A 15,831-nucleotide genomic window follows, 5' to 3' on the forward strand; every position below is an offset into this window, starting at 1 on the left:
AAACCCAAAATTTGCTTGTCAGCAGCGGAAAGAGGCGTTACCTGTTGTGCAGCATTGTAAGATTTTCACCATTGCGCTATGAGCGGAAAGTATTTTCTTATCGATGTTTGATTTGACTGCTTGTAGCTCTTTCACAGAAGGGATAAAAAGGTTACAGTCAGCGAGACTGGAACTGCGAACGATAAGACACGCTTTATTACAGGTCAGCACGTCACCACAGAGCTAGCGAGGAGGTACGTGTTTGGTGTTCCTCTTACGAGGCTAATAGTGGCAAGAACACATAAACTGCTATTTAAAAGACGAGATTAGTTGCTATTTCCACGTGCATCGACTTTCCTGGGCTGAAAACCGTAAATTTACAATCCTTTGTTACACCTCAACCGATAATAACTCAGATTATTCAATAGAAATGACAGGAAAAATCAAGTGAACTTTGAGGCATAATTCCGTGCACACCAGGAAGTAACTCGTCGAACACAGAGTTGCCAAACATACCTTGTCTTGTTGCTAAATCTCAGTTACAGTACCAGCAGGAAGAAGACGAACCGATGTGATCCTACAGCGGGCTGGAAAGTGACCATAGCTGGCGTCTCAAAGACGCGGCTACTACGGCCTGGAATACGTAATGCGTCTGATTCGCATTTCTGTAACTAGGTTTAGGGACTGGTGCGTAGTTACTAATAATACTCAGAACTCACTGCAAACTAAACATCATAAATCATTAACTCTCGTAGTTGTTTTTATATTTCTTTCGTAACTGTACTGCAAACTAAGAAACTCATTCACGGACGTTTTCGTGCCTCGCCGATAGTCGAGCACACCAAACAAATAAAAATAAAACAAGGATGTGTATGTGTATGTGTGTGTGTGTGTGAGAGAGAGACAGAGAGAGAAATAAAAACGAATGAGAGAGAGGGTAAAACATTGTTGTAAAGAAATTGAATATCGGTATGTAAAGAAATCTTTCATTAAAATGACACGTTCCACATCATTACGAAATGTCGTATTCATGATCTATGGAACAAGTATTAATCTAATCTAATCCAATCATATCAAATGGCTGACTAGTCGTGAAGAGTCATGAATTACCGAAATTTTCGCCAATATCAGTAACTAAATGTAAACTTGAAAATAAAAGACGACAGTTTTTGTAATAAACCGTTACTCTTATCAAGACCCTTTCATCCCGGTTAACTAACCACGAAAGATGTCTAATACTCGTATGTCTCCATTCAGAAGTAACGAAGTGTGTATGCATTTAAAGATGAAGCACATGATGTGAAGCTCTGTGACGGAGATACGAACCCAACAAGTAATCGGATTGTTAACTAAAAAATCAAATGTTACGTATCGGTTCTCTTACTAGCTGCTAGGTGTTTCAATCCAAAATATGGATACAAATTTTTATGCCTGAGCGACAATCGAACCGCACTCCTATCGTTCTTGTTTATTGTCCACGAATATAGCTTAAGTATCAAATGCTTACTCACCATCAGTAAGATGTGTGCGTGTTTGACCAGAAATTGTTGTCAACACATGAATAGACATTAAAAATGGACGGTAATTTTTACTAGCAGGCCGGTTTGCACGTGATAGGGCTTGGAATGAAATTATGAATATTTTTGTATAGGATCAGGAATCGGACCCACATACTTACCTTTGGAGGAGACCTAGAGAAGATTGCAGTCTTGGAAAAAAGAACGAAATGATTGAACTATACTGTTCTGAGAGATTCAGATCCTCGAAAGAGGAGATACGAATTCGAATCACAGTGCAGCACCAAATTTTTCAGCGTCTCTAGTTCAATCAAGTACAAGTAAAATAAGAGCCCTGTTCCTTTAAATGGCTATCGGTTCATCAAATAAAATAAAATTTTCTAATGTTATTAAGTTTACTAGCGACAGAATTTCTGTTTACCATGATCTCGGCCTATGTCATTTCCCAAGGAACGTGATGTTTAACGCGGATTCTGGATTATAACATCCTTCTTTTGAGGTTACCAGAGGTAAAGTAAATCTGTTTGTGCCTCTTAAAAGTAAATGCTTGAACCCACGTATTGCACTTGTAATAGCTCGTTCTACCAGACCATTGTGGCCACATTTCCCAGCCCCAGGAGTGTGCTGTAATGGATGATGTGCTTAGCTTACAAAATTAGTCACGGTGGAAAAAATGCGAGTCTATTAAATGGTCAAGCTGAAGAAAGCTTCTGACGCGGATATTATGCTATTCTCACGTCAGCAGGATGTAAAGACTCTTCTAGGCATCATAGGCTCGATGTGAAGCCATTTTGAAATTTTCACCAATTCAGAAAATTTCTTAGTTCGAGAAAATCCACTGTGAAGTGTGAAGTTACCGGATAATTCGATTATTACCGCTGCTGGAACACATGTGCTTGAAGATCATTGAAGGCCTTTTGGTCAAAAATGGTTCAAATGAGTCTGAGCACTATGGGACTTAAAATCTGAGGTCATCAGTCCCCTAGAACTTAGAACTACGTAAATGTAACTAACCTAAGGACATCACACACATCCATGCCTGAGGCAGGATTCGAACCTGCAACCGTAACGGTAGCGCGGTTCCAGACTGAAGCGCCTTGAACCGCTCGGCCACACCGGCCGGCCTTTTTGGTGATTATAGAAGCAGTTGCCCAAGAACAGGTTCTTTCACTGTCTGCGGAATCCTTTTCATGTTAATATCAAACATCAGCAATTACTCGTAGATTACATCAGAACTAAATTAATTGATGGAGACGTTGCTTGAAAACAAAAACGCGCTGCCTTCCTTCGCTTCTATAATCTAGGAAAGTATTTCACAGTTGCAAAACCCGCATTTGACTCATTGTCACTATACTTAGTCGCTGATCATAAATTCTAGCTCAGAGTGACACCAGTTTAAGTAACCTAATGTAGCGCAGACTGTTTGCCAGTGCTCTTTCTCACCAGTGGATATACAAATCACCTAATTGGGCCCCATAAGTAAAACTGTAACAGTAATTTCTGTGTGTATGCAACGCATACGGATTGTAGAAATTAGTGGTGCTCTCTCTTCCACTTCTGTATACAATATGCCTGACCTAAACGGGCCCTTTATCATTACAGGCCCTGGGCGGTGCAACATCATACTGACAACAGTTACGTGCTTGTACTGACCATGCTTGTACTGACCACCTCACTGTTCTTTTTACCTGATTTTGTAATCATTTAAATAAAACAACATAACCTTCTAGTAGGAGACATTTCGTCTCCCTTTTCCTTCTGTGAAATTTGTCACTAAGCTTTTTGCCTTCCAACCAGCGAAATGCGGCAGAGTACGGCTGGTAAACGATTCACAAACCACGATTTAGTGCCGTTAAGACGATTTCTTTAAACATTGGCGTAGGTGAAGGAATTTAATTTCTTCTTAAATCGTCTTATGCAGCAACGTTCACAGATATCTCAAATAGGAAAAGCTCTTTATCCAGGTACGAAGGTTGTAAAACAAACTTCCCACAGTTTGTGCCAGGTTGACCTTTTCGTCTGATAGCACTGCGTAAGCATTTTGTCTAAGAAGTATGACAAGTAGTGTTCCTGTAGCTGTGGGAATCATTGGTTGAAAACGAGTTTAACACCAGTGGGTACAGCACTACTAAATATTCGAAATGATTATCAACCTGAGTTCATCCACAAACTGAGGCGTATTTATAATATTGAAGCTAGACTGCGTATCCTTGTCTTCCTTGAGTGGGCATCGGAAGGCGTTTACACACACGTATACGAGGGTAATCCCAAATGTAAGTTCTCCTAAGGGACACGCAAGTGCCAACGCAGGCACAAACGAGAGGTCCATAATTTTAATGCCAAGCAGAAACCACAGCAGCAGCTGCGTGGTGGAAAAGTGATAAAGAGCAAGTTTACGGATATGAAGGTCTCAAGTTCAATCCCTCGTCAGACCCACGGTTTTTATGTGCGATTTTACACTTATTTCCCCTCTGGCAGTGTTTGTTGATGTGATAAGTGCCAAGTTGCACTGTGGTCCGAAAGCCACATTAAACTGTAGGTTCCCCTATTAAGTGGCTAGGTAGGTCAATTCAAAGGTCGGAGGAAAGCAACGGCATACCACCTCCAACAAGACCGTGGCTGTTAAAGCACTGTGGTGTTCAAACCACTCTTCCGACTGATGACTGCTTTACATTCTATGGGTTCCAAAGTTAATGATCTTCAGGTCATTAACATTTTTGTGCTTTCATGCTGTAGCTTTGATACCAGTAAACATAAGTAACCGGCCGAGCACTGTCACCGTTCGAGTTGTCAAGGTGGTAGACGACGATGCTGTCGAACCCAGTTACAATCTTGGTCATGGCTATGTTTCAGTCTAGTACCTCTATGTGACTTTCTGCGTATTTCATGATATACTTTTATACACTTGGTACGCATCCAAATTGATATCTGATAGAGCTGTATTTAGCAACATGAATCAGATATGTTTTCCGTGCAATATATCGGACATCAGTGCAGCGAGATTTCGTTTGTGCGTTGCGCATGGTGCAAGAAATATTTGTATTAGGTTTCACCCCACTGTATGCGAGCAAGCTCACGAATAGACTGTCAATAACTGGAATTACGCAACAATACACTTAAAAGTTGTATTTTTGCATTATGTATCCCAATGAAAATAACTGTAAACAGGTTATATGCCTACATGCTTATTATTCGCGCTTCTCGAGGCTTTAGTCAAAAAATAAAAAGAGAGACAGAGGCAGAGAGAGTAAACAGAAATGTATTTCAAATATCAACTCGGTGACGCCATGTTCGTCTCGTGATGTAAAGCAAGGATAGCTGATAGGTAATATCTCGTGGTACTAGCGATATGTATTGCTACAGGGCTCTTTCTTTTCTCTCTACAAACAACCAGAACAGAATTCAGTAACAATGTGGTAAGAACACCTATGCAGTGGGCCAATTAAACACTCAGCCTTTCTTGGTTATTTTGTTAATCGTCTGTAATACAGTAACATACTTGATTACTGATTTGTTATTACTACCATTTTTATTGTTATTCGTCACCTCACAACAGCTTTCCTATCACTCATTGCTGCCGATGCGGGTAACGAATGGATCAGGATGAATGAAATGTGGGATGTTTCGACACGGAGAATATACACATTTATCTCAGCGTCTTGTGTTCAGTATAATATGAAAATCTCAATATGAGAAGACGAGAATGGGATGCCGGTGGTGCAGGCAATAACACCCACCTATTTCTGTCGACTTAACACCATGACGACAGGCAAATTGGTGTCTCACTGTATTTTGATTATAATTCGCTAGCCTTCTTGCGACCTCGTTTTAATACCTCGTGGGAGCAGGCATAATATTTTGCTTTTTGAACACCAAACAATAACATTTAGATAGTAGATGGAAGGATACAAAGAAACAATCAGACTCATGGGTTGGATGCAGTTCATCACTAGAAGACTAAAGAAGAGCGAAACATTACGAAGGCAATGAATACGCTGGTTAGTATACATTATTTGTATAGATCTGAAGATGAAAAAGCGCAGATCTGCACAGTGCCCTAATCTGCTCTTTAGTTTCTGTCTTAATGGGCATAATTTTTAGTTTCTTCTCTTCTGAATTTTCAGATGAATTGATTATTCGGAGGTACAGAATAATTAGTTAAGTGTGTTTCTTACAGCTTCCATTCGCACCAACATTTTTCTACATTCTCGTGAAATCCATGAAATTTTTCTTCTTTGATCACAAGACTGCATTTAGATGCAATCGATTCGAGGTGCAAAGTGATTGTTATCTTACTTTTCGTGACAGGTGGGCAAAGTTGATTTCCAAAGACATTTTACTGTACTGAAATAATCTTTCGTCACAAATTAACAAGGTAAGTGTTTTATTCGTATATATTTTGTGGGAAACTGTAATCGTGATGGAAGATTACACACCTGAATGTTTGACACAACTGGTAGGAGAAAATACTGTATACTCCTACTGTAAACTGCTCATTCTTTTGTTTTAGCGCATTATGTAATGTAGCCGCCCCCTCCCATTTCTTTTAATGTCGGGGGCTGTGACGGCACTGGTTTTGGGCACGTCGCAGTTGGTTTGGCCACAGTTGCGTGTTTTTCTTAGGCGCAGTGCCCGTGGCTTAAACCTCGTACTGGAGACATAGAGGCAGTACCTAGTCAGAACATTTCATATTTTTTACCTTTTTGTAATTCTAAAATTTAGGACGTTGCTCCTCAGTTTCATGGCTGTTTAAATGGTGAGTCAGCCACAGGTTATGGAAAATTGTATCTGACCTATATGCGCCCATTACTGTTGTTCCAAGCTGTGCCCTTTGTTAAAATAAATAGTCTGTAGTTTCACCGGCAATAACATTTGGTCGTAATTTGACATTAGAGGTTTCCAGTTCTATGGGATTTTCTATAAAGAATTATAATTTGGTAAAAGGCCCTGTTTCATTTTACAACAGTTGCTGCTGTCTAAACTGTTGTTCCCTTCTTTTTAACTTGCTGTTTAATGTATTTGTTGCTGATCTCAGGAATTGTTTCTCTTAGTATAGTGTTTCTTTTTTAGGTAGTAATAAAGTTTGTTAATTGGTGAAACATATGCACTTAAAACCCTGGTTCAGTTCTTTCACCTGCATGATGTTGGTTAAGCCGCACTCTGAAAGGTCAGATTTCAAACATAATTCGTTTTAATCTGATTTTTTTCCACTCATTTCGCGTCCATTAATATGTAGTCAATAACTTTTCTTCGGAATCTCATACCTTCATTCTCTTACATAGAAATCGTCTTTTGTTTTATTTTCATTAAGCATTTACACCCCTAATGCAATTACCCATAGAATTTATGTGGTATCTCCGGCCTTGTCTCTCAGTTCTGCTTACCACTGTATTACACAGAATTTTGTACTAAAGGCTTCACAGTGCTCCACTTTTTTGGTTTGTGTGTCAACTTTCTTAGGCTGTATTAGTTCTTTTATTGTGATTCGACATTTTGGTTGCTGTATTCGAAGACAGTGCCCTGAATATTTTATTATAAAAGAACTTTATTAAAGACTGCAGCACAAAACTGGAAGTAGTTCCTCCCAAGAACTCGGATAAATGTACAACTAGTATTTCGTTTCGTTGCGTTGGGTACTTACGGAATATGTAATTCAATAACTTGTGAAATTCTGGGCAGGAGTTAAATGTGACATTAACGTTACTATAGAGAACAAGGATTAAAGTCACCGAATGTGCCGTAGAATTTTTGATGAACTCACCCTGTTTTTGCAAAGTCTGTCCATAGTTTAGTTAACGTCTTAGCCATTTCAATATCCTTTGCCGGTAGGTCTCCAGTTATTGGCATGTATGGATTGTTTGAAAATAAGTAAAACGCTTCATCTCCATGAGCAACACCTGTAAAACATACATTGAAAGTTATTTCTTCATATAATGCATATGGGTATTATGCACTAAATACCGCCAGTAACTCTCGAACAGCGGATCCCTGCTTTCCCTCATAAGTAACATATAAGTTTGTATTTAATTTTAGACACTAGTAGAATAGATTTTATGTGTGTGACCACTGAAATATGAGGACTCTGTGAACTAATACGAATGTTTTGCTTGTAGCTACGATTCAGTGCGAAAATTATGTAACTAGACATTTGCAATGGTACTGTGATTTTTAATTTCCCTGCGTTAATATGGCTTCCAGTGTTGAAACAGAGTTGGAGATACATTAATGAACGTGTATCCTTGCATAGGGAAAGAAGGTGGTTCAAACCGATGTGTGCTCATAATGATTTACATTTCTACTATTTCACTTAATCACACCAGGCGAATGAGTGGAGGTGTGGATTCAGCAGGTTCGCTTTCTATGTAGAGACAAAACTTGCTTGATCCTTCTTGCATTAGTTATAATTCTAAAGAATACTCTAAAAGTCAGTGAGGAAGTTGATGCGACCACTGAAAAATATAAAATTTCTTTATCTGTGCCGAACAACAAACATATCTTCCCCAACAAAGTAAATATACTGGCTTGAAGCTTACCACGTGGAAAATGATGATTGAAAATAAAGTAAATATCGGTAAATTATGTAAGTGATTGAAAAATATGATTATAAGAAATGTAAACAACATGGAAAAATTAAATGTGAATGCCTTAAATACCTATAAAAATGTAAATAATGTAAGTACAGGAAACAAAATTGTACGTAAATAAAAGAGGATGGAAAAACAATTTTTTATCAAAAATTTTATATGTATCATAGTTTTTCTGTTTGAACACTTGTTTTTCTTCGTAATCCATTTATAGTTTCTCCTTCACATAGCACATAATGGTAGTGTGTCTCTGTCTTAACAGAGTCTTTTAGATAGGCTGCATCTAATTAGGATAGCTGAAATGTGCAGAGGTAACTCTCTGCAGTGGACTCTGTCTCTCAGAAGCAGCAGCAGGTGAGAGCTGAAATTACTCTGTTACACTGTATGCACTGTATGCACGTGTGACAGTTACTGACAAAAAAAGTTCGAGCTCTTGAATATGTATACTTTTTCGAGAAAAGGTTGTGAATTAACATCTAATGACGAGAAAAAAGTCCAAAGAGGGGGAATATTTAATTTAAAAGAGAGAAAAATGCTTCGTGTGTGTGTGTGTGTGTGTGTGTGTGTGTGTGTGTGTGTGTGTGTGTAATTCTGCTATACTTAATTACTTTCAGTTTTCTGTCTTTAGTTCCAATCCGTTGTGTGTGCCCATTAGACTGTTTATTTAATTGGAGAGCCAGCAGTTCTTCCTCATTTTTACTGATGATGACAACGTTATCAGCAAATCTTATCACCGATATCATTGCATCCAGTATTTTAAACCCACCCTTGAACCTTTCTTTTATTTTCATCAGTGCTTCTCAATGTATCGTTTGAACAGTAGGCGCGAAAGACTACTTCCTCTCTTACACCATTTATAATACTAGCACTTCGAACTTAGTCTTCGATCCTTAATTTTCTTACTTGGTTGTTGTACATAATTTGTATTTCCCGTCTTCCCCTATAGCTTACACTGGTTTTCCTGATAGCCTCTCTGGTGCCTTTACATTTCATGAAGCCAACTCATTATTATCTAACAGATCGTCCCCATCAGGTCTACAAAAACCATCTAGGTGCTGCATGATTATTGTCAACACTGCTGGCCACAGGATTCACCAAACCTAATACTCATTTGGATAATGGGACTTTCGTTGTATCCACTATCATCTTGACATTCTATCGACTTCTCATATGGAAACTATTCTCAAAACACACACGAGATCAAAGCAGTAGCTTAAGTATTCCCGTGGACTGGCATTTGGTGGGACTTCGCCACTCGCGAATAAATTATTTCACTTTCACCTGATGAGAAGTCTCTCACTGTCTATTGATTAGCTAATTCCAGCAAATATGACCAACGGTTTTGAGCTGTGATTTGCCATGAATGTTACAAGACTGAACCACACTGAGGGAGCAAACTGCGTAGGTGTTCGCAATCCAGCCGTCACTTCTGGTAGACTAACTAAACACGAGAAAACGTTTGTTACGTCAGGCATGTAGCAGCATTGTTAAACAGTGGTATCAGGTCTTAAGGCATTGAATAATTTGTCATAGCTGCCATTATTTATAACAAAGAAAAAATGGAAAGATTGTAATGTCCTGTTGACAGAGACATCGTTATCAGTCGTTCCCAGATTTGTGAGCTGCCTGAATAGCCGTGTCACTTCACTGTGTACTCAGTGACTATGTTGACTCTGGTCAAAGAAGTGCAGTAACGTCGACTGACGAAACTGAAAAATCTAGATATCGGAGAGAAAGCAGCGCCGTTACTCAGCCGCAGTGCACTACTAAAAAGTGATTTCATCTAACAGATAACATACAATTTTATTTTTGTGTTTGATGTAATAGTGTCAGAGATGAGATAAAACGGATGTTATTATTGGTAGAACGTAGTATGGGTTGGTCAATGTAGGGAAAAACAGTTTTCTTTCATAAAAATAAGATAACAGCTACAGTGCCACACACTATTACAGTCGATTTCAGTTACTCTACCCTCACTATATGGTATTCAATCTGTGACCTGTTTTGTTTTGTTACGTCGAATATGCACCAACAACGTATGTACTCAGTATAATACAATATCACATTACACGTTAATGGAAAATAGTCTTAATATTGAACCACTTGAGCAGCTGGATGCGCTTTTGCACTGTTATATGTTTCTGTAGTTGTAAAATGTCATTTCATCACATGGGAATTCATAAACAATACCTTGTCTGTAGTTCATCCATTTCTTAATGTTACCATTTCTTCCTGGTTTGCTTGTCGTGAAAGATACGTAGGAAAGCGTCCGTGAAGTTTATAAACTGTGACTGGGGTACGGAGAGAACTGAGGGTGTTAGAGATGTTCGTGTCTGGATAGTTCACACAGTAAGAGCATTATTCGCTCTGGCTAGCTAGCATCGAATCCCTGCCCGGTACATTGTTTTAATTCTCTAGGTAGATTAAACAGTACACTCTCAACTGCAACGTGAAACATTCATTCCAAGAAGAATTCATTTTATTGTATTTTGAAGTGATGTTAAAAAAACAACGGAATGGGTTAATTGACGAAATACAGCAACCAGCCACTTTCTACGTAACCTTATTCCTCCTAAAATATCTTCCGAGGTTTCAGCCATCTTCACCTAGCGTAATATATTTATATCTTCATCAGTACGGCCTCTTTGTCTATTTTTAGTTAACTGAAATCTCCAGCTTACTTTTATTCTGTAACTTGTAACTTCTTGATTTGCAGTTGCACGAATGACGCACGAGGTATTAGCTTCACTGATGTACTGATTTTTTTTTAATCATCACTCTTCTGACTGGTTTGATGGGACCCGCCACGAATTCCTCACATGTGACAACCTTTTTAACTCAGAATAACACTTGCTGCTTCTGTCATCAATTATTTGCTGGATGTATTCCACTTCTGTCTTCCTCTATAGTTTTAACCTCTATAGCTCCCTCTAATATGACATGTACTATCATCCTGTCCCTTCTTCTTGTCAGTATTTTCCATTTATTCCTTTCCTCGTCGATTATGCGGAGACCCTCCTCATTTCTTACCTTATAAGTCCACCTAATTTTTAACATTCTTCTGTAGCATCACATCTCAAATGTTTCGAATCTTTTCCGTTCCGGTTTTCCCACAGTCCATGTTTCACTGTCATGCAATGCTGTACTCCAAAAGTACATCTTCACAAATTTCTACTGTTGCCAAAAATGCCATTTTTGCCTGCGCTAGTCCGCTTTTTATGCTCTCCTTGCTCCGACATCATCGGTTATTCTGCTGCCTTGGCAGCAGATTTACTTAATTTTATCTGCTTCATGATCACCAATCTTGGTGTCAAGTTCCTCACTGTCCTCATGTCTACTACTTCTCAGTACCTTCCTCTTTCTTCTGTTAACTCTCAGTCCATATTATACACTCTTTAGACTGTCCAATTCATTCAGCAGATACTGTAATTCTTCTTCGTCTTTGCTGAGGATTCCAATGTTATCAGCAAATCTTATGAGTAATACCCTTTCACCTTGAATTTTAATTACACTCTTGGAGGTTTCTTTTATTTCCATAATTGCTTCTTCGGTGTATAGACTGAACAATGGGATGAAAGACTACTTCCCTGTCTTACGCCCTTTTTAATTCGGGACTTTCTACTTGGTCAGACACAGCACAGCATTCACCATGTGACAGACGGAACTAGATTTAAGCATACCAGCAATATACTCCTACTTTTGTTTGGTGACACACACACATCAGCGGACTTGAGGACGTATAAGAAAACTTGCGAGAATATAAAGAGTGCGAATTTAGTCACGCAGCAGTTAGAGAATAGACGTCTTACAGGGGCGATCAATGCTACTACTTTCGCCTCGTTTTTGAAGAGTCGTTAGCAGTCAGTCAGGTAATGCCAATGATTGGTCACGTTGGTGACTATGAAGGATAACCAAGAAAAATTGACGATGACTGCGTTACGCGCGTGGTTCCCTGTTAGCATGAATTGAAAAGAAAAAAAATTGAGTGACATTCCATGGTTTAATACAGCCCTTTTGCTCAGTTTCATTATGAAGCTACTTTTACAGAGGACATGGAATGTCCAGTTGACAAACTTTTGTACCACTGCTCCGCCCCTGTCTTTACTGTATCTGAGATACTTCTCGTTCTGGTATATACATCCTTGATGGCTTGTTAATGTGTAGATATATAATGCACAAATATTACACATACTTGATTGCCTTGTTGTTAGAAAATACTGCAATTATTTAACACTATTTGTTACCTGTGGCTGAGTTCGCACATCAGTAGTGTTGTTATGATGATTGATGGTGACTAAGTAAGCTATTAGTTTTATTTTTTACGGCCCCAACCGACGGACGGATGTGAAACACTGCAGAGTGGTTTGCTATTTAAACTGGCATACTGGCATAAGGTCTGGTGATCAGGGACTTAGCGCCACCACCTTTCCTTCCCTGCCGACCACATACAGGATAGGAATGGGCTTACCTCAGCATCGAGTGCCACTGCTCCAGCGTGCATTAGCGACATCGGACACAGAGGAGGGTTAAATTAGATGTTGTACATGCAGTAACGGTAGCTGCCCTCACGTGCCTGTCCCTTTGGGTGGAAATAGCTCGTGATGCGCAGCTACCCCCCCAAACCATGGACCTTGTTGCCGTTGGTGGGGAGGTTTGCGTGCCTCAGCGATACAGATAGACGTACCGTAAGTGTAACCACAACGGAGGGGAATCTGTTGGGAGGCCAGACAAACGTGTGGTTCCTGAAGAGGGGCAGCAGCCTTTTCAGTAGTTGCAGGGGCAACAGTCTGGATGATTGACTGATCTGGCCTTGTAATACTAACCAAAACGGCCTTGCTGTGCTGGTACTGCGAACTGCTGAAAGCAAGGGGAAAATACAGCCGTAATTTTTCCCGAGGGCATGCAGCTGTACTGTATGGTTAAATGATGATGGCGTCCTCTTGGATAAAATATACCGGAGGTAAAATAGTCCCCCATTCGGATCTACGGGTGGGGACTACTCAGGAGGATGCTGTTATCAGGAGAAAGAAAACTGGCATTCTACGCATCGGAGTGTGGAATGCCAGATCCCTTAATTGGGCATGTAGGTTAGAAAATTTAAAAAGGCAAATGGATAGGTTAAAGTTAGATATTGTGGGAATTAGTGAAGTTCGGTGGCAGGAGCAACAAGACTTATGGTCAGTTGAAAACAGGGTTATAAATACACAATCAAATAGGGGTAATGCAGGAGGAGGTTTAATAATGAATAAAAAAATAGGAGTACGGGTAAGCTACTACAAACAGCATAGTGAACGCATCATTTTGACCTAGATAGACACGAAGCCCACGCCTACTACAGTAATACAAGTTTATACGCCAACGAGCTCTGCAGATGACGAAGAAATTGATGAAAAGTATGATGAGATAAAAGAAATTATTCAGATAGTGAAGGGAGACTGGAATTCGATAATAAGAAAAGGAAGAGAAGGAAGCATAGTAGGTGAATATGGATTGGAGATAAGAAATGAAAGAGGAAGCCGACTGGTAGAATTTTACACAGAGCATATCTTAATTATAGCTAACACTTGGTTCAAGAACCGTGAAAGAAGGTTGTATACATGGAAGAAGCCTGGAGATACTCGAAGGTATAGATAGATTATATAATGGTAAGAGAGAGATTTAGGAACCAGGTCATAAACTGTAAGACATTTCCAGGGGCAGATGTGGACTCTGACCACAAACTATTGGTTATGAACTGTAGATTAAAACTGAAGAAACTGCAAAAATGTTGGAATTTACGGAGATGGGACCTGGATAAACTGACTAAACCAGAGGTTGTACAGTGTTTTATGGAGAGCATAAGGCAAGAATTGGCAGGAATGGGGGAAAGAAATACAGTAGAAGAAGAATGGGTAGCTTTGAGGGATGAAATAGAGAAGGGAACAGAGGATCAAGTAGGTAAAAAGACGAGTAGAAATCCTTGGATAGCAGAAGAAATATTGAATTTAATTGATGAAAGGAGAAAATATAAAAATTCAGAAAATGAAGCAGGCAAAAACGATAACAACTGTCTCAAAAATGAGATCGACAGGAAGCGCAAAATTGCTATGCAGGGATGGCTAGAGGACAAATGTAAGGATGTAGAGGCTTATCTCACTAGGGGTAAGATAGATACTGCCTATAGGAAACTTTAAGAGACCTTTGGAGAAAAGAGAACCACTTGTATGAATATCAAGAGCTGAGATGGAAACCCAGTTCTAAGCAAAGAAGGGAAAGCAGAAAGGTGGAAGGAGTATATAGAAGGTCTATACAAGGACAATGTACTTGAGGACAATATTATGGAAATGGAAGAAGATGTAGATGAAGATGAAATGGGAGATATGATACTCCGTGAAGAGTACCACAGAGCACTGAAAGACCTGAGTCGGAACAAGGCCCCGGGAGTAGACAACATGCCATTAGAACTTCTGACAGCCTTGGGAGAGCCAGTCCTGACAAAACTCGACCATCTGGTGAGCAAGATGTGTGAGACAGGCGAAATACCCTCAGACTTCAAGAAGAATGTTATGATTCCAATCCTAAAGAAACCAAGTGTTAACAGATGTGAAAATTACCGAACTGTCAGTTTAATAAGTCACGGTTGCAAAAAACTAACGCGAATTCTTTACAGTCGAATGGAAAAACTAGTAAAAGCCGTCCTCGGGGGAAGATCAGTTTGGATTCCCTGGAAATGCTGGAACTCGTGAGGCAATACTGACCCTACGACTTATCTTAGAAGATAGATTAAGGAAAGGCAAACCTCCGTTCCTAGCATTTGTAGACTTAGAGAAAGTTTTTGACAGTGTTGACTGGAATACTCTCTTTCAAATTCTGAAGGTGGGAGAGGTAAAATACAGGGAGCGGAAGGCTATTTACAATTTGTACAGAAACGAGATGGCAGTTATAAGAGTCGAGGGACATGAATGGGAAGCAGTGGTTGGGAAGGGAGTGAGACAGGTTTGTAGCCTCTCCCCGATGTTATTCAACAGCAGTAAAGGAAACAAAAGGAAAAATTGGATTAGGTATTTAAATTCACGGAGAAGAAATAAAAAGCTTTGAGGTTCGCCGATGACATTGTAATTCTGTCAGAGACAGCAAAGGACCTGGAAGAGCAGTTGAACGGAATGGACAGTGTCTTGAAAGGAGGATATAAGATGAACATCAACAAAAGCAAAACGGGGATAATGGAATGTAGTCGAATTAAGTCGGGCAATGCTGAGGCAATTAGGTTAGGAAATGAGACGTTTAAAGTAGTAAAGGAGTTTTGCTATTTGGGGAGTAAAATAACTGATGATGGTCGAAGTAGAGAAGATATAAAATGTAGATTGGCAATGGCAAGGAAAGCGTTTCTGAAGAAGAGAAATTTGTTAACATCGAGTATAGATTTAAGTGTCAGGAAGTGTTTTCTGTAAGTATTTGTATGGAGTGTAGCCATGTATGGAAGTGAAACATGGACGATAAATAGTTTGGACAAGAAGAGAATAGAAGCTTTCGAAATGTGGTGATGCAGAAGAATGCTGAAGATTAGATGGGTAGATCACATAACTAATGAGGAGGTATTGAATAGAAATGGGGAGAAGAGGAGTTTGTGGCACAACTTGACTAGAAGAAGGGATCGGTTGGTAGGACATGTTCTGAGACGTGAAGGGATCACCAATTTAGTAAAAATCGTAGAGGGAGACAAAGAGATGAATACAGTAATCAGATTCAGAAAGATGTAGGTTGCAGTAGGT

At 39.5% G+C, this 15,831-nt stretch overlaps 1 protein-coding gene across 1 annotated transcript in view; it reads right to left on the reverse strand.

Annotated features, from left to right (window-relative positions):
- LOC126474450 (juvenile hormone esterase-like) overlaps positions 1-15,831 on the reverse strand; it is a 128,667-nt gene that overhangs the window by 12,103 nt on the left and 100,733 nt on the right. The window contains exon 9 of the mRNA XM_050101922.1: positions 7,258-7,393. Coding sequence (XP_049957879.1) covers positions 7,258-7,393 — 136 coding nt within the window. The remainder of the gene's footprint in view (positions 1-7,257; positions 7,394-15,831) is intronic.

This window comes from Schistocerca serialis, chromosome 4 (genome assembly GCF_023864345.2).
Source record: "Schistocerca serialis cubense isolate TAMUIC-IGC-003099 chromosome 4, iqSchSeri2.2, whole genome shotgun sequence".
In the NCBI taxonomy this organism is placed as follows: Eukaryota; Metazoa; Arthropoda; class Insecta; order Orthoptera; family Acrididae; genus Schistocerca; species Schistocerca serialis.